The sequence below is a fragment of the Schistocerca americana genome, chromosome 2 (assembly GCF_021461395.2).
Source record: "Schistocerca americana isolate TAMUIC-IGC-003095 chromosome 2, iqSchAmer2.1, whole genome shotgun sequence".
Lineage (NCBI taxonomy): Eukaryota > Metazoa > Arthropoda > Insecta > Orthoptera > Acrididae > Schistocerca > Schistocerca americana.
The window spans coordinates 176,295,591-176,315,447 of NC_060120.1; the positions used below are offsets into that span (position 1 = coordinate 176,295,591).

At 38.5% G+C, this 19,857-nt stretch overlaps 1 protein-coding gene across 5 annotated transcripts in view; it reads right to left on the minus strand.

Annotated features, from left to right (window-relative positions):
* The window catches only part of LOC124588936 (ubiquitin carboxyl-terminal hydrolase 45), a 146,478-nt gene extending 129,039 nt beyond the window's left edge, over nucleotides 1-17,439 (minus strand). For 3 of the 5 annotated variants that reach the window (XM_047131513.1, XM_047131512.1, XM_047131508.1), the window contains exons 1-3: nucleotides 17,270-17,430; nucleotides 12,274-12,404; nucleotides 11,848-11,987 (exon numbers count right to left, since the gene is read on the minus strand). In XM_047131513.1, coding sequence (XP_046987469.1) covers nucleotides 11,848-11,987; nucleotides 12,274-12,370 — 237 coding nt within the window. In that variant the 5' untranslated portion in view covers nucleotides 12,371-12,404; nucleotides 17,270-17,430. Of the gene's footprint in view, nucleotides 1-11,847; nucleotides 11,988-12,273; nucleotides 12,405-17,057; nucleotides 17,144-17,269 lie in introns of those variants that run through there. The other 2 variants (XM_047131510.1, XM_047131511.1) reach the window with 2 other exon arrangements.
* Between the last annotated feature and the right edge of the window lie 2,418 nt (nucleotides 17,440-19,857).

Genomic DNA, 19,857 nt, shown 5'->3' on the forward strand with positions numbered 1-19,857 from the left:
TGACTATCAGCAATGCTCGGTACACAGCTGCTCGCCGCGTTTAGTTCCAGTGCAGCTCTCGCAGCCTACCGACCGCGTCCGCGCAGTGGGGCCTGCTGTTTCTCTTCAGCTAAGTAATGTAGATTATGACTGGTTACTATGCTGCTACAGTTTTATACTTGACATAGCCAAACTTTGGCATGCAGCATTTTAGTGTCACTCGCTTCTGGAGGTCGAATTATTTTGGCTGAAACCTGGGTAAAGTTTGGTTTCTATTTGCGACTGAGGCTGACGTGTTACATGTACAGTGGTTTATCACCTGGTCCAAAGCTGTCTCTATGCAGCTAGTGATGGCAACACTGGTAGCTATTAAGGCTCATTCAGCCTTTCCTTATTTACAAAGAAGAATTTAAGTTCCTTCATTTCACAACCTGGAATGTCTCCCAGATTAAATAGAAAAGGCCGTGATTTTTTTTTTTTTTCCACTCAGTAATGTGCCAGCATTCTAAAAAGAAAAAAGAAAAATTTCAACTGCCTTGCCTGCCTGCCTCCTTCCCTCCACGTTAAATGGGCTCTGATGCTGCAAAAATCCACCTCACAGATAGATAGTGAGCTACTCCCATTTTAATTTTATATTCTCAAAAACAAGATTTCTATCAAATTGCTTGTGTCAGACACTTTCCATATCGATGTTGGCGATGATAATACAAAGCACAAAAATAAAATTACAAGATAACCACTGGACAGTATCTACCTTCACAAGGCAACATTTTTAGTACTGCCAACACTCACAAAAGTACATAAAACTATTTAAGCTTTCAGAACTATTAATTCCTTCATTGGGGAGGAAAGAGGTATAGGTTGGAGGAAATTAAAACTGATGGACAGGTCACTCATACTGCAGGATGAGAGGGAACAACCTGTTGTGAGGATGATAGGAGAAAGACAAACGTCTCTCATTTTGGTGCCTGAATGACCTGTCCAGAATGTTGATTAGAAAATATATAAAATCTATAAACAACCAAGAGAACATGAAAACAAAAGATAGTATAAAAATGAACAACACATTGCAGAGGAAAGTTCTGAACTACTGCAAGGAACACCCGCACAAAACAGTAGTAGTGCGTCACAAGGAAACCTTTCAATTTAGATTTGAATGTTCGAATTTATCACTTTATCTCAATTCTAGTGTTAAGTACACTGAAAACGAAATCTGCTGTATACTGAACCCCTTCTCACACAGTGCTTGGAGAAATATTAACCAAGTTCCTATAATTTTTCATATAACGTTCACAGAATGAATGTTGCTATTTTAAATCTCTTCCCTGTTTGTTGACCTGTTTTCCTCATCCAATAATGTTCCACACAATCCACACCTGCATCAAAATAACAAAGTGAATGACAGGTAAGCTTGGAAGGGGGGAATGTTGCCAGTTTGCTGTTTGCACAAGGGCAACATGGCTCTGGTAACATCAGCTGTGTGGTTACATACTGAGGACATTCACATGTTCCCTGCTAAAGTGCAGTACTGAGGTCATATTGCAGGATAATGGCAGTCTTTCTTATAAACTTCCACAGCTGTCTCCACACATTCTGAAAAAGAGAGACACCACACAGACAAAGTAAGCATGTAACAAAAGTCAAAACTATCACTTTTAAGAAAGTAATTGTTACCACATCTGACTGGTAACCATAGCTGAGGAAACAGAGCAGCTTGACAGGTGTGGCCAAATTAATGATCAGATTGGTTGTTGCTATGTTAGCTGTCTTTTAAAAAACTAGCTGCAAGTCATTATCTTATTTTCATCCAAGTATAAATAAAAGAAAATACCTTCCATCTACAGCCTCCCACCTAGGCTTCTAATGCTTCACATGAAAAAGAATAAATCACATTTTTGTGGGGTACACCTTCCCTGACATGGAACTGTTTGTCTGACAAATCATGTGTACTGAGATGCATCAATACTCGGTAATACAAAGCTTTCTCTCAAATTTTTGAAAACTCTGGTGTGGGAGGTGGGGGAGTAATTGTCTACAAAAATTTTTATTTAACTTTAGAACTACTGACAGCAAGTGACTCATTTTTTTTCCTAACTTTGGTGGTTTATTAACAGTTTCATTCTCAGACAAGAGAGGTGTGATATGTTGCACATTGTCATTCTGTCCTACATCTGCATGACTATTCTGCACTCACACCAAAGTATTTCACAAACAGTTCAAGGCAACACTTTCAAATTACTACTTGACCATTTCTCTTCTGAATAGCACACTGGAAAAATGAAAACCTAAATCTTTCCTGGAAAGTTCTGATTTATTTTATTATGACGGTCATTTCTTCCTATGTAGGTGTGAATCAACACACTATTTTGGCATTTTGAGGAGAAAGGTGGTAAGTGAAATTTCATGGAAAGATCTTAGTACAATGAAAGGTGTCTGTTTTAATGATCGTTACAACCATCCATTTATCATATCTGTGATATACTCTTCCCTATTTCAGTTACATACTTACAAAGCGATCTGCTCTTCATTGCACTTATTCAGTACCCTCTGGCAATCACATATGGTAACGATCCAATACCATGCCACAATACCCCAGAAAAGGATGGACAATTGTAGCGTAGAAAATCTCTTTAGGAGATCTGTTGCATCTTGTAAGTGTTCTGCCAAAACAAAGTATTCTTTGGCTCATCTTACCCACAACAGTTTCTATGTGACTGTCGCAGTGTAAGTTGTTTGTAATTGTACTCTCTACACGTAAAAGGTAATGTCCTTACTGACTCGTTCATCATCAACCATCCCAAACCACAAATGACAGAAACTTTAAATTCGAGAAGTGTGAATCTTATACTGGACGGTCATTTAAAAACTTATTTTTCAAAACTCCAACCCTAAGTGGGTGAAATAGGGGATTACGAGTTGTTTCTGAAAAATGTCGCTATTAAAGCAATTTTGAAGCCAGACCTATGAAAATTGGTCAGAAATAAAGAAGTGTGCGTTTCAGCATTTTTGGAAATTTAATCCTATGGCTGAAACAGGGAAGTAGTAGTTTTTTTTTTTTTTTTAACACACAACTACTAAAGCATTTTCAAATGCTACCTCTATGACCATTGGTAGTTTGACTTCTTGGTCACAAATAAAAAAAGATGTGCTTCAGTATTTTGGGAATTGAACCACTAAGGGCATGAAATAGGGGATGAGATTTTGTATGAATATATTTCATTATGAAAGCCTTCAAACTAAATCCACAAAAATTAAAAATTTTGCTTCTCAATTAGAAATAACAAAAAAAACGTGTTTCACTGTTTTTAGAAATTCAACCCCTATGGAGGTAAAATGGCAGATGAAAGTTTTTATGCAAATATTTCATTGTGTAACCATTTTTGAAGCTAAATCTATGAAAATTTCTATTTGGCTTCCCAGTTAGAAATAAAACATACGCATGCCACTGTTTCTGGAAATTCAATCCCAAAGGGGTTATTTAGGGATTGAACCATTTTATGAAAATATTACATTGTAAATGATATCAATATAATAGAAGGAAACATTCCACGTGGGAAAAATTATATATAAAATCAAAGGTGAGGTGACTTACCGGACGAAAGCGCTGGCAGGTCGATAGACACACAAACACAAACATACACACAAAATTCAAGCTTTCGCAACAAACTGTTGCCTCATCAGGAAAGAGGGAAGGAGAGGGGAAGACGAAAGGAAGTGGGTTTTAAGGGAGAGGGTGAGGAGTCATTCCAATCCCGGGAGCGGAAAGACTTACCTTAGGGGGAAAAAAGGACAGGTATACACTCGCACACACGCACATATCCATCCACACATACAGACACAAGCAGACATATTTAAAGACCAAATATGTCTGCTTGTGTCTGTATGTGTGGATGGATATGTGCGTGTGTGCGAGTGTATACCTGTCCTTTTTTCCCCCTAAGGTAAGTCTTTCCGCTCCCGGGATTGGAATGACTCCTCACCCTCTCCCTTAAAACCCACTTCCTTTCGTCTTCCCCTCTCCTTCCCTCTTTCCTGATGAGGCAACAGTTTGTTGCGAAAGCTTGAATTTTGTGTGTATGTTTGTGTTTGTTTGTGTGTCTATCGACCTGCCAGCGCTTTCGTCCGGTAAGTCACCTCACCTTTGATTTTATATATAATTTCATTGTAAATGCATTTTTAAAGTGAAATCTTCTAAAAATGGTGTTCTGCTCTTGGTTAGAGATGAAAAACTATGTGTTTAACTGTTTTGGAAATTCGACCCCTAATGAGGGCGGAATAGGATCAGACTGATTCACTGACTCATCATTGCCCAGCCCGAACCACTAGGACAGAAACTTTGAAGTTTGGAGAGGGTGTGGCTCTAATGCTGTAGGAATTATTTAAAAAGGGAATGTCTGATATTCCACTCCTAAATGGGTCTAATAGGAGATGAAAAGCTTTTTGAAAGTATGTCGCTATTAAGAGGATTTTGAAGCTAGACCTACAATAACTGGTGTTTGAAGAAAAAAAGAGAGAGAGAGAGAGAGAGAGAGAGAGAGAGAGAGAGAAAATTATGCTTATTTCTATATCGTCCATAGGGGAGTCAGTCTGTGTGACCGACAGGTGTCATCGGTGCCAACATGAGCCGCAACTTGCATACGACTGCACCCCGCACGCTCCACAGCCACTGGCAAGGCCAACTCCACATCTCGGATGAGTCTCCCCCCCCCCCCCCCCAACCAGCAGACATACTGAGTGCACACCAGCCCTGAATGCTATATGCCTAAGGTGCTCCTAAAGCACCTAACATTGGAGCTCTCAATAAACTGTAAACCCCTCTCTCCATGTGCCTGCTCAGACGCTGCAGAAGATGCGGCCACCTGTCCACTCACAGGGTGAATGGGCGAGGCCGGGTAATCTGTCTCCACATTGGCCCTTCGCCTTGAGCGACGTGAACAAATTACCACCGGCCACTCACTAACAATCTAAGAGGGCTGCTCACATTGTGTAGTAGATCATTTATATAGATTATGAATAGCAGACACCCTCTAACACTTTCATGGGCAGCCACCCCACACCACTTTGGTTTCACTAGATGACTTCCTGTTATTTACTACAAACCATGACCTTTCTGAAAGGAAATCATTAATACATCAAACAGCTGAGACAATACTCCATAGGCACACAATTTCATTCAAATTTGTTTGTGAAAAATTGTGTCAAAAGCATTTTGGAAAATTATAATTGTGCAACAAAAATGAGATCCCCTGTTGACAGCACTCATTACTTTGTGTCGATAAAGACTCAGCTGTACAGGGCTATTACAAATGATTGAAGCGATTTCATAAATTCACTGTAGCTCCATTCATTGACATATGGTCACGACACAGTACAGATACGTAGAAAAACTCAAAGTTTTGTTCGGCTGAAGCCGCACTTCGGGTTTCTGCCGCCAGAGCACTCGAGAGCGCAGTGAGACAAAATGGCGACAGGAGCCAAGAAAGCGTATGTCGTGCTTGAAATGCACTCACATCAGTCAGTCATAACAGTACAATGACACTTCAGGACGAAGTTCAACAAAGATCCACCAACTGCTAACTCCATTCGGCGATGGTATGCGCAGTTTAAAGCTTCTGGATGCCTCTGTAAGGGGAAATCAACGGGTCGGCCTGCAGTGAGCGAAGAAACGGTTGAACGCGTGCAGGCAAGTTTCACGCGTAGCCTGCGGAAGTCGACGAATAAAGCAAGCAGGGAGCTAAACGTACCACAGCCGACGGTTTGGAAAATCTTATGGAAAAGGCTAAAGCAGAAGCCTTACCGTTTACAATTGCTACAAGCCCTGACACCCGATGACAAAGTCAAACGCTTTGAATTTTCGGCGCGGTTGCAACATCTCATGGAAGAGGATGCTCAGTGCAAAACTTGTTTTTAGTGATGAAGCAACATTTTTTCTTAGTGGTGAAGTGAACAGACACAATGTGCGAATCTGGGCGGTAGAGAATCCTCACGCATTTGTGCAGCAAATTCGCAGTTCACCAAAAGTTAACGTGTTTTGTGCAATCTCACAGTTTAAAGTTTACCACCCCTTTTTCTTCTGCGAAAAAAAACATTACAGGACGTGTGTATCTGGACATGCTGGAAAATTGGCTCATGCCACAACTGGAGACCGACAGGATGGTGCTCCACCGCACTTCCATCATGCTGTTCGGCATTTCTTAAACAGGAGATTGGAAAGCCGATGGATCGGTCGTGGTGGAGATCATGATCAGCAATTCATGTCATGGCCTCCACGCTCTCCCGACTTAACCCCATGCGATTTCTTTCTGTGGGGTTATGTGAAAGATTCAGTGTTTAAACCTCCTCTACCAAGAAATGTGCCAGAACTGCGAGCTCGCATCAACGGTGCTTTCGAACTCATTGATGGGGACATGCTGCACCGAGTGTGGGAGGAACTTTATTATCAGCTTAATGTCTGCCGAATCACTAAAGGGGCAGATATCGAACATTTGTGAATGCCTAAAAAAACTTTTTGAGTTTTTGTATGTGTGTGCAAAGCATTGTGAAAATATCTCAAATAATAAAGTTATTGTAGAGCTGTGAAATCGCTTCAATCATTTGTAATAACCCTGTATTTCATAAGAATGATGTTTTCTGAATCTGTGTCTAATAAATTGTCTGCTGTGAAGTATCTTATGATGTTGCAACATAGTGTAGCTTACAAAATTCTACTGCAAATCAGTGTCAATGATACAGATACACAATTCAGTGGATTACTTCTATTTTCTTTTTGTGTACTGATAGATATGAACTACTCATCTTCCCAGTCTTTGAGCATGAGCTTTTCATCAAGCAAGCTGTTGTATAGGATTGCTAAAAGTGTAGCTATTTCATCAACATACTTCACATGCCCCTTTCATAGTTGACCACACTGTTTTGTTGGTACAATGCTCTGATTAAGGCTGTCCGGTGATGTACATCAATTTTCAGCATCGTCATAGAAGGGGGCATTAGGTTCGATAAAAATCAATCAATGTGACAAGCTGATCGTGATGACAGCAAAAATCCTTAAAAACTGAACCAGATCTGAGTCCATTATCACAGGAAGCGTGTTTGATAATATAATCATGTTGCACAGTATAGCTTGTTGTGCTGATATAATGTCTTTGTATTTCTGATATTTTACTACCTTTGGCACTTCTGACCAGCACACCGTCTTCTTCCTTTGCATGTGTTTGCATTGAATGAAAAAAAAAAAAAAAAAAAAAAAAAAAAAAAAAAAAAAAAAAAGTTCTGTGCCTCGAGTTTTTAAGTGTCTGCCTTTTACTCAAAAACTAAAACTTGTTTATCATATGCTGTTATAATTTAATCATCACCTGTCCAATAGTTTATGGGCCTAGAAAAACATGTTAATTTACTGGTCGCAATGCTTTATTTTCTTCATGTCCATCTCGTCTCGAAAATGTGTTCAATTACATCAAGTGTTTTACCTGGAAAGTGAAAATGTAAAAGATAAACTGAATGAAGCTTTTCAACATACAAAAATTTGATGAAAGTAATTTTTAGTTATGGAAGTATCAAATGGAAATTATGTTTCAAGTTGAGAAATTACGAGAGGCTGCTGACATTAGTGATGTAATATATGGTGAAGACACAGATGCACAGAACTTGTGGGATGAGCTTAACGTAAAAGCAATGCTTTTTATTTTATTTGGTACAGAATCTGACCAGCTGAAACTGTTATGTCGTGTGCTGCAGCAAATGGTACATGGAATCGGCTTAAGGTAATTCATGAGCAGTAATCTGCAATAAATAAAGTAGCATTGAAATGACAGTTCTCTGATTGTAAGATGTCACTATGTGATACTACAGCGCAATGTATTAGTAAAGTTGAAGCATTGGCACAGCCCCATTGCTGATTTTGGTGTACCAGTAGGAGACGGACAGCATTGCTAAAGCTTTAGGCAGAGTTCTGATAAAACATCGTTGGTTTGTTATAGCATGGGAGTCTTGTGACAAAAGCAGGCAGACGTTTGATAATTTAACACCAAGACAAGTGAAGAATGGCAACTGCATTCATTGCTGTCAATAGTAATCACAAAAAGGTTAAAAATCAGAATCAGTGTTTGCAAAGCACTTTAAGCAAAAGGTCTGTGAGTAAGAAGAATGCTGATTGATATTACTGTCAAAAGAACGGTCATTATAAGGCTCACTGCACGAAAGACTGATGAAATTTTCAAGAGAAAATCAAGAAGCTAAACATCAAGCTCAGAGTACAGAAATGAGGAACATTTTGGTTACTAATTGTGATACTGTTTGTCTTGCTGTTAGCACTAGGTCAAAACACATGAAGTCACACTAGGAATAGTCTTTAATGCTCAAACCATTAGGGAAGTTCGAAGTTCCTGTACAGATAGGAGATAATTCAGTTGCCTCTGCTGAAGGTATCTGATCAATGAAGTTAAATGCACTAATTAATGGAGCATGGGAACCTCATACACTGGAGGTTACACTGTATGTATCATATGGAGGGGGGAGGGGAAAAAAAACTGTTTCAAGGGGATATGTAGGCAGTAAAAGTTCGGAAGTCACATTTAATAATAATAAGATTGAGGTCTTTAGTATGAGGCTAGTAGCAAGTAATGTAATATGTGAAAATCAATGTTACAGAATGTTATTTTGAACGGACAATATGGAAGAAGCAAATTGTGCATCTTCTGACTTACCTCTGTTATGGCACAAGAGGTTGGGACATGTAAATTTCAAAAATTTGAAGAAAATTGCTGACTGTGATATGATCCCAGAAATAAAATAAAACTTTCTCTCTCAGTATGTTAAATTGCATAGGAAGGGATTTAGATCAAATTTTCAGACTCATGCCTGTGCGCCAGGAGAATTTATTCATGTTTATGTATGTGGAAAGATGCAACACACATCATTAGATGGAGCTAACTATTTTCTTGTATTTAAAGATGACTGCATTTCATATAAATTTCTATATTTTCTCAAGAACAAAATTTACGACGCTTCTGTGTTCTTAGAGTTTCAACAGTTTGTAGAAAGGCAGGCAAGGAATAAGCTTAAAGTTATAAGGACTGATATTCGGACAGAATTTGTTAATGATTAACTTCATAATCATTTCAAGAAGACTGGTATCATCCATGAATCCAGCTCACCACATACACCAGAGCAGAATGGTAAAGTTGAATGTGAAATCAGATCTAAAGTGGAATGTGCTCTCACAATGCTTATCAATTCTGTCTTCCAGACATAATTCGGACAGAAGCTGTCAACATGGGAGTCTGTACATTAAATTGCTGTCTATGTATGCATAATAGTGATGAGGTGCCTTATGAGAATGGTTCAGGAAGAAAACATCATTAAAGTATATGATGAGATTTGGTGCTGAATGCTTTTTGCAGATTCACAAACAGTTTCGGTCCAAATTTCAAAGTAAATCAAAGATGATGGTAATGGTTGGTTACAGTAACAATTATAGGCTGTATGATCACACAGCAAAGAAGATAACTTGTTCACGAGATGTGGTTTTCAATGAAAATGCCACAGAGCACACTACAACACTCAGGCCCAAGAATGTTAATACAAGTATAACTTCCTGACAGCTGCAGAAGAGGAATTTGTGCAAGACCACGGATCCTATGCTACTGAAAAGGCTGCTCAGTCAGGAACAAATCTTAGAAACCGTTACGAACTTTGCTCTCCAGTTTGTTTCCAAAACCACAAGCTTTCAGGAAGGTGATGGCATCCAAAGACTCTGACGAGTAGAACAAACCAATGAAAGATCAAATGCCATCATTGGCACTAAATAATAGGGAGAATTTAGTTGGTCTACCTCCATATCACCAGGCTGTTGGTTTACAAAATTAAACTAAACCAGGTGGTAGCATAATGAGGTATAAAGCTAGGTTGTGTCCAAAAGGGTATTCTCAGAAAACTGGACTTGATTATAGAGAAATGTTTTCACCTGTTGTTCGGTATGAATCAGTTCACATTTTTTTGGTTTTGGCAGGAGTGTATTATATTGTCGTGAAGCAATTTGATGTGAAACCTGCTTTTCTCAATGGTGATTTGCGAGATGATATATTTATGAAAAAGCCTGAAGGTTTTATTTGTGAAAATGCAAACTTAGTCTGCAACTTAAACAAAAGCATTTACAGACTGAAAGAGTCCTCAATGTCGGAATCAAAAATTTTTCCAGTTATTAAGTGTTTCAATTTCAAACAGCTTCACTCAGATAGTTGTGTATATTGTGCTTTAACTGATGGCCAAGAACTGTTTTTATCTATTTTGTTGACGATTGACTAATTATGAGTAAATCAACAACAACTACATGAAGAATTCAAAACTCATTTTAAAACTGTGCTTGGCAATCCCAGTTACTTTGTCTGCAATGAGGGGTACATTAGTCACCCCTTAGAAAAATTTCACATGAACAACTGCAAGTCCTACGCAACATCCACTAACTGCAGTTTACAGTTGCATTTAGGACAGTGCTCAGCAAATGAAGATCAGAAATCTATGGAAAATGTTCCATTTCATGAGGCTGTAGGTGGACTGATGTTTGCTGCACAATGACAAGACGTGACATGTTTTCTGTCAATCAAGTCAGTCAGTTTTTTTCTTTAACAACCCTGGGCCTGAGCACTCAACTGTTGTTAAGCACATTCTGAAGCATCTCCAAGGTACAAGAGACAAAGGTGTTAAACACAGTGGCAATAAGCGTAAACTTCTGTCACATGGCCATCTCACAGGCAAAAATGTGTTGCCAGATCCACAACAGAAGCAGAGTATGTCGAAGCATCTGATACAGCTCATCACCTGGCTTTTACATTAGATTAGATTTACTTTCATTCCAATTGATCCGTAGTGAGGAGGTCCTCCAGGATGTGGACCATGTCAGAAAAACAACAATACACGACAAATATTTACAACTAAAACAAGTAAGCTAATGTACCATTCCACAGGTCCCAAGTGAAACGATCGTCATTTTTTAATGAACACTAAGAGTCATTTTACAAATTTTTGCACATTATTACAGGTGCTTGGAGTTAACACGGAACAACCAACACTACACTTTGTGTACAACCAAACTGCTTTACAATTAATGACAAACAATGATCATCACAAAAGGATTAAACATATTGATAAGAGGTTCAATTACATTTTAAAAAACTGAGTGATTATTCTATTCTTGTTTCTTACTTGAAGTCAGTAGATCAACTGGCAAACATGTTCACAAAATCACAGTCAAAAGAAAAGTTTCTATCTGATTGTAAATAATTATTGATTGTGTCTTTACAATCAGCAAACAAGAGTGGTAGTGTTGCACAGTATAGCTTGTTGTCCTGATAGTGTGTCTTTGCATTTCTAATGTCTTATGATCTTTGCCATTTCTGATCAGAACACGGTCTTGCATACCTTTGCATGTGTTTGCATTATTTTCAAGGAAATGTTCTGTGTCTGTAATTTTTAAGTGTCTTCGTTTTATTCAAGAAATAAAACTCAGTTCATCATATGCTGTTATAATTTAATTACAGCCTGTCCAACAAATCACACTGAAGGAACACACCAGAAATAAAAATAATTCAAAAAACACCCAATTTGTTGCTCTCCCTTGAAAATTAAATTAAAACTACTCACTAACTGGGGATGTCAAATGAATGGGATGCTTTTTCATTTATATATTGACATAGAAAGCCACCGCTAAGTACAGGAGTTCTGAATTTTTAGAACAGTGCCCAATACTTAACCAATACTTCTGTACTTATCCGCCTGTGTTATAATTATTTCACAAGTTGGGCCATCCTCTACAATATCTAAATTTTACCAAACGGAAGGTGCCTTAACATGTGGGTAGTAATAGCCACTTACTGTTCCATCAGTTGATACTGTTGCCCCAGCACCACTCTTTAGACATTCTGCACATTCACTTGCTATGCCTCCTGGTTTCAGTGCCTTCTTCACTCTTGTGAAGTCAACTGCTTTTGTCACATGGGGACAGCACTTACCACCTGCATTAAAAAAAATTTTCAATAATATCAAAAACTGAACAAACAACTGAAAAGAAATTTAAATACTTTTGACTATAAACTTCTCCTGCAAAACTAAACTACAGATTTGTACATCATCGTCCTACATTTTGTAAAACAGTTCATACATAAATCTAAGTAACGGTTTAACACTCTTACTGATTAATATAACAATATTTCCTTAATTATTGTTTCAACACTGAGTATCATCACACAACAGCCATAAACTAAGCAAAGCATAAGCTCACTGTAGAATACACACTCTTACCTGTAGCACTAGCCTGATTTTCATCATTAGAATCTGTTGAATCAGCTCCATTTTGCAAGGATGGCTCTTGTTGACGGCTCTTCTTCTTTTTTCCCATGTTAAAATTTAAGTGTGCTCTGGCTACCTGAAAACTGAATGTAAAACCATGTGTGTTACACACCAATACAAAAGCTCACCATGGAACCGTTTACAGCTAAGATTGAGTGAGGGACTGAAAGTGTTCTCCTCCTCCACCCCTCTCCCTCCCGATACCTTGTTTGGGTTGACAGACTGACCTCTAATGTAGACCAAAGTCTAGATTACGATGAACTATGGTATGGAATTGGTAAGGCAATTAATGTGTCTACGGAATACGAATTGTGATAGAGAAACTGATCTATAGTGAAGCCCTTGGTCTATGATGACTCCAAATTTAACTCATTTCTCACTATCGAAACAGAAACTGCAAGATAAGTTCAGGAAACTGTATTAAATAATACACAAATCACCAACTAGTCTTTTCACACATGTTTAACAATATATACCACACATACACTTTTAAAAAATCATGATATCACACCAACAACGATGTCAACATGGCAGATATTTGTATACAGAACTGCGGCATTGCTACAGGTCAATCTGTTACCAAAATATTTTGTAGTCACACTCACTAGCTTCAACTCACTACCAAACTGTCAGCTTCAGTCTAACCTACATAATGGACTGCATTACAAATCAGTCTTTTACTCAGGGTGGGATGCAATATATAGAGGGACATGGGGGTGGCTCACATTCAAATCCTCCTTTCTCAGGCAGTCTCAAGTTCTCGCCTGTTTATGCTCCAGCCAACTACCATGAGATATAGGTCCACACTCTTATGACATTTATTACGACACACAAAGAAACATCATAGGTGCTGTGTCTGAAACATATGTCACAGTTCAAAGAATACATCAATGGACTGCACTATTCATTAGACCATAAGCAGAAGGGAAAAGCGAACAGGGGTGTCACTACATAACCCCTACCATATATGTGCATCAGAAAGGCCGATGACTTAATGAAAAACATTAAATTATCTTTAAATTTAAGGAAACACAATGCCTAATATACAACCTTCTTCTGTGAAGCATTCTCTGAGAATTGTGCAGAAAGCAGGAGTTTATTTGGTCCTTCTATAGCTCAAAATAAATTTGTTGTTGACAGATGTCAGTAGTGTGGGTGGAGGGGTTGGGGGGAGGCGCGAATCTGCTTTTCCATGTACACAACCCATCACTCTGTGTTTGGCTCTCCACCTCTACCTCATGTAACCTATCTCTGCACTTAGCTATCAAACAAGCAACACAAAGAATGTTTGTCATCAAAGAAAGCTGTGGTTGGCTGATGCCTGATCCCCACCACTCAAATCACTGAAACTATCACAATTTAATTTAATCATAAGATATCATCCAATAATACAGTTGTACATCCAGGTACCAGCATTTTTATTTCCTTTACAATTATAATTAAATCTTCCACTCCAACATATTTGCTAATCTATCCGTTTACTTTCCTATCTCTTCCACAATTCCTAACATACCACTCTCCATTATCTGGAAAGCAATTCTCAGGTAATTAATGGTATTTTTTTTTTTTAATAATAAAATTCCACGAGTCTCTGCTGCGAGTTTAAATTAGCAAACACTGATTTTTAGACACACCAGAGGCTTAGTTCTGACAGGTCCTCCTATTTTACAAAGACCATCCAGGCCACTTACTCTTGTTTATTTCTTTCCTTAACCACCCACTCATCTTTAAGTGTCCCATCAATCAGTTTAATAACTTTATTAATAATTTGTACAAGTTTGTTTCCAGTGTGTCATTTACCTGTTGTTTCACTTTTATCATTACGGATCTTCAGGCCAACTTTCAAACTTACTAGAACACAGTAATATCAACTTAACAACATTGTGTCCTGAAATGACTTGTTTGGAAGTGTGGTAACAGGTCTTCTCCACATCAAGAATAAGCTCAAATGGAGTCTGTATTGGGTCAGTGTGTGGTAACAGTAAGTCCCCTTCAAAATCTTGGCTCTGTCAACAGTCTAATCAGCAGTCGAGCCAAGGTATCAGTTAGTCTGAAAGGTGATAATTCACTTGTGAGTTGGCGAAGCTAACAAATGTGAATACAAAATAAAGATTATGATAACTGATTGATCTGGAGCACAGACCAGGCTCCGCGTTCCCTTCATATTTAATGTACCTTTTGTTATGAACAACTGTCAACTCCAAAGTATATTCAGAGAAACCGTAATACAATGTAAACAAATCACCAACTGCAAAAAAATGCATGACTGGGATGGAGTGCTCTTCAAAACACTCATTCCTTATACGAATGCCTATGCCTCTTGCATAACCCCCCGCCCCTCCAGAACCAGCATCTCTTCAACACCCATACAAAGCTGCTGAGGAGCTTTCTGCATTATTACCGATAACGCAGTTGTTATTAGTGCTTGGGAACAAAGATTCCTGTGGGTATATTATGACAAGTAGATAAATATTAGGAATACGGAAGTGTCAGATTCCACCCGTCTGCTTTGTCCCATGACGTCATCAATACGGTGGAAATGGCTAATCTAAGCGACTCCAATATGGCGTCTATGATATCACTACACACACACACACACACGGCAACAAACACGAAAATACGTATAAATAAGACAACATCTCCCTCCAAAAATACAATCAAACTGATGGGACAACAGCAGGAAATTGGGGGTTTTTGTATGATATCACTACATGCACACGGCAACAAACACGAAAATACATATAAATAAGACAACATCTCCCTCCAAAAATACAATCAAACTGAAGGGACAACCGCGGGAAATGGGGGGTTTTTTGGGAGGGTACAAGCTAAATATAACATTAAAAAAAAAACTCACCACCATCCCAAAACCACAAGACAACGGGAAAAAAATAATAATAACAATAACAAAAGCCACAGGAATCTGACACTTTCCTTGACCTATATAGGTCAACGGCAGCTGACGATACCAAAATACCAACGCCTACAGCAAAAACTACGGAAATTGGAATCAGATATTCCCCTTGACCACAGCTGACGGTACCAAACCACCTATATAGGTCAACTACAACTACTGATACGTAGAAACCAGCACCTTCAACTACGAAAAACACAACACTTCAAAAATTAAAAACTCAAACATCCCTACGTAAATTAAAACACATTCAATACACAATAAATACACAAAACATCACAACTCGAGAAAAACAGACCCAAAGAAACAATTACTTACCACCAACAAATTTCAGTTAGCAAACACACACACACACACACACACACACACACACACACACACACACACAGAGAGAGAGAGAGAGAGAGAGAGAGAGAGAGAGAGAGAGAGAGAGAGAGAAACGCCATAAAACACAACAAGGAAACATCTACAAACACAACCAACTCAAACTCCGCGCCGTAATGACGTCACACACCACACCACCTTATATCATGGGTCAAAGCAGATGAGCGGAATCGGACGCTTCCGTTGACCCTAAATATTTAATCAATTTCAAAGGATCAGATGATAAATTCTGCAATTCTGACATTGAGCGTGAGCCCAGTGGTTTAGCTGTTTTGCAACTTTTGTAGAGTCTCCAAAATAAGAACACACACCTGCACTGTTACATCTAGCACTCACTCAATCTCAGAGCTACTGGTAGAAAAAGCGTAATCTTGCAAAGTTGAAGCACAGTGAAGCCCAATCATTGTGCAAATATGTGGAGGAACAATTGGAAAAATTAATATAGCACATATCTAATTCAACCATGGTGGCAAATGACTTAAGGAAGTACACTCTTCTGCCATCAGTAAAACAATATAGGCCTACATGCAGACAGCTGGCAAACGCTCAGATAATTTGTTTATAAGTCGCCATGCCAATGAAAAGCTACTCTATTCATTAAACAAAAACATAACTAGGCAGAATCATAGTATGTTGGTCAGCACGAAACTCAAATTAATAATTATTTGCTCTTTACAGATTAGATAAATGTAAGAATTATGAATAAACCACTGTTCCAAAGTGGATGTTTTTAAATTTAAGCTAATTCATTCTACACTAGCCAACTGGTGCTTTTCTAACAATTTATAAACACTTTTCTTTATGAAAAGAAATATGACACTGCAATATCAACATACTGAACATGATGGCCACATATCCAGCATCATGTCCTCTAATAGCTTTTTTATTTGTTATTCAAGGCTAGCTACAATCTTGTGTTAAGAAACTGATCTTCAAACGCTGAGAAATAATGCGTCAAAAGTGGGTAATTGGCCTTTGATGTCTTTGACTGCAAATTAACTACAATACCAATGAACTACCGTGCCCGAGTAGCCACATTTGCGGATAAGGAATAGAAGTAATATTAACAACAATCTCGAAAGATTCTGTAAATTGAGGAAGGGGGACGCATACCTTAAAAGGCGCAAGAAAATTGACATAGTTTAAAAGGGTGGCATACTAGCACAATTTGTAGGAACAGTATCAAAATAATTATCTGCCTTGTTACTGTTTACATAATAGAGCACCATGCATCAAGGCGAAAATGTTACGAATGGCAGCAACTGCTACGTGCAGTATTCCTCAGGTGAGTTAAGACATATTCAGGTGCTTTGTCTCATGCTCAGTCTGACCATTTTGACTACAGGGAATGACGATTACTTGTTTACTTCACTAAATGTCACGAATCATTTTTCACGAGAAGTGCCACACCAAACGATGGCAGTGGTAATTCACCTACCATTAAGTGTCACCACAACAACACAACGTAGCCCTAGAAGTGCTCACTCACAGATGTTCACAGTATAGACACAACATAAGCCCGCAAGACTATAGACCAATCTGGCATTCGATGACTACACCAACATCAATTATCTTTTGTACGGAGTAACTTCAATTAACAGTGTGCCACAAGTAGGGTTTTCGGTAACCATTCTACAACATTTTACTCACAAGCGTTCGCTTAGACAGGATAGTACAGTTCCACACGAATAGCTGACAACGTCTTTCACCTTTTTTAAGTTATCGACTTACGAGAAAATGTCATTATTTTAATTCTGTACTGATATATCTGCTCCAAAGTTGGGCATCACGAACACCATCACCTTCGTACGACAACCTCATGGCAACTATCAGAGGGGTTACAAGAACAGCGCTTGCAGGTCTAAAGAGTTAATCTCTGGTGAAACGGCGCTAACTTTCAAATGTAGTTACTAGATATCGTGTCTGGTTAGCCTGGTACAAAAACTTTTTTTTATTTTGTAAGTTTTGGCGTCCTCCATATTTAATGTGCTACAGTTGTAGCACTCGTTGAGTGAGGAATGAAATAAAGCATGGCCTGTGTGGACGCCAGACAAAATTCTACTAATATGATTGAGAAATCATAAATCATAGACAATCGACATGCGTGTTTCTCCAACTGTGTTGTTTTGCTAAAAGAAGCCAATAAAATAAAAAAAATTCTCTCAGCACACGAATCCTTGGTCTTCTTAAGGAGTCACGTCACTTGACATGCAATGAAATATAGTCGTTGGTCTATACAAAACTGCTTTGGGGAAAGTGCCATAAAATATAAATACGTATTCGGAACAGTACAGGAAAATTCGCAGTCGAGAGACGAACCTTCCATTAAGTTTTCAACATATGGGTACCACTAATTCTATCAAAATATTCATTACCCACAAGTCAAATTTTTTTCGGCTCCGTTGTACAATTTTGGGCCAAGTTGTGTTGTTAGATATGTTCAGAAAACAAATGATTAACGTACTAAGCAATAAAAACTAAAGCAAAGGAGTGCTTTTCTCTTCGCCTACTTTGCTACCCTCTTATGTGTGCTGTTTGTTAAGATTCATAAATACGTGACAAATGTTAAAGCACGTGAATAAATTGATTATCAAAATAATAGGAAAAATTACACTGAGTGTAGCTTGATGGCTAATTGAGTAAGAATCAGACTATAAACTCAAACCTGTGAGTTCAATGGCAGGTTGGTATCAGAGATTCTTCTGTCTATGCTTTGAGTATAATATGCGAATAATAATCTCGTTCTGTAGTTTAGATTCCTTGTTAAACGCTAGATCCACTGTGTCTGGCTGGGTAAAACAATTCACACGTCTTTTCTGGCTGGGTAAAACAATTCACACGTCTGGAAAAGTAAGTTCGTAAAATCTCCTTCTTCTTTTTCTTCTGATGAGTAGGCAGTTAGGATATTCCTGTCGCGTAGTGAGTTGTTACAAATGTTTTCAAATGGTTCAAATGGCTCTGAGCACTATGGGACTTAACATCCGAGGTCATCAGTCCCCTAGAACTTAGAACTACTTAAACCTAACTAACCTAAGGACAGCACACAACACCCAGTCATCACGAGGCAGAGAAAATCCCTTACCCCGCCGGAAATCGAACCCGGGAACCCGGGCGTGGGAAGCGAGAACGCTACCGCACGACCACGAGCTGCGGACTACAAATGTTTTCTTGGATTTCCAATGCATCTCCTACCAACTGGTCTACATGACAAAAGTTATTTTAGTATTATTCCTTCTTGTAATTTATTCAGGTGTCAGAGCCAGTTTTATAGTACCATCTACTAAGCCTAGTAAAATACTGTGGCACTCAAACTAACGTTCCACCTGAAGACAGCTTTACTTTTCATGTTTATTACCATCTTTGTAACTTGTTATCATCGATTATTATTCCAGAATGAAATTTTCACTCTCTAGCGGAATATGCGTTGTTATGAAACTTCCTAGCATATTAAAACTGTGTGCTGGACTGACACTCGAACTCGGGAGCTTTGTCTTTCACGGACAAGTTCTCTACCAAATGAGCTACCCAAGCACGAAAACCTGTAGACCTTCACTTCCGCCAGTACCTCATCTTCTACTTTCCAAACGTCACAGAAGTTCTCCTACAAAACATGCAAGACTAGCATTCCTGGAAGAAAGGATATTGCGGAGACACTGCTTAGTCACAGGCTGGGGGACATTTCCTGAAAGGAATTTTCTTTGTGCAGCGGAGTCAGCACATACTTCTGGAAAACATTGAAGGTTGTACGGTATATTGTAAAATCTACTATCGGAATCAACTTTTATTTTAAAACTGTTTAGACTGCATAGTCTCTGGCCAATACTGTATATCTGTGTCAACTAAGATTCGTATGTTGAACTGGTTATTTTGCGGGATTTGTTTGTTGTGAACAAAGACCTTGTAAAAAATAACTAGACTCACTGATGGCGGCGCTGCAGTCGCGGGATAATTTGAACCTTCGGCTGGACGCCATTATAGTGGTTGTAGTCTGATGTGTTGTGTAGTACTAGTACTGTTGTTTATGAAGACCCTGATTCAACGTTGTATATTTGTTGGGACGTATATACAGTATTTGTTACTCGTAATTCTACTGTCTGTACGTTCCAATCAAAAGAAGTACAATGTGAAGAATCGTGCAGCGATTAATTGTATAAATAAATTCGAGAAAGGAACGAATATCACATTTCACAGGTAAGTGAATATTTTAAGTTGTTTTGTATGTCAGTGCACTTGCTTAA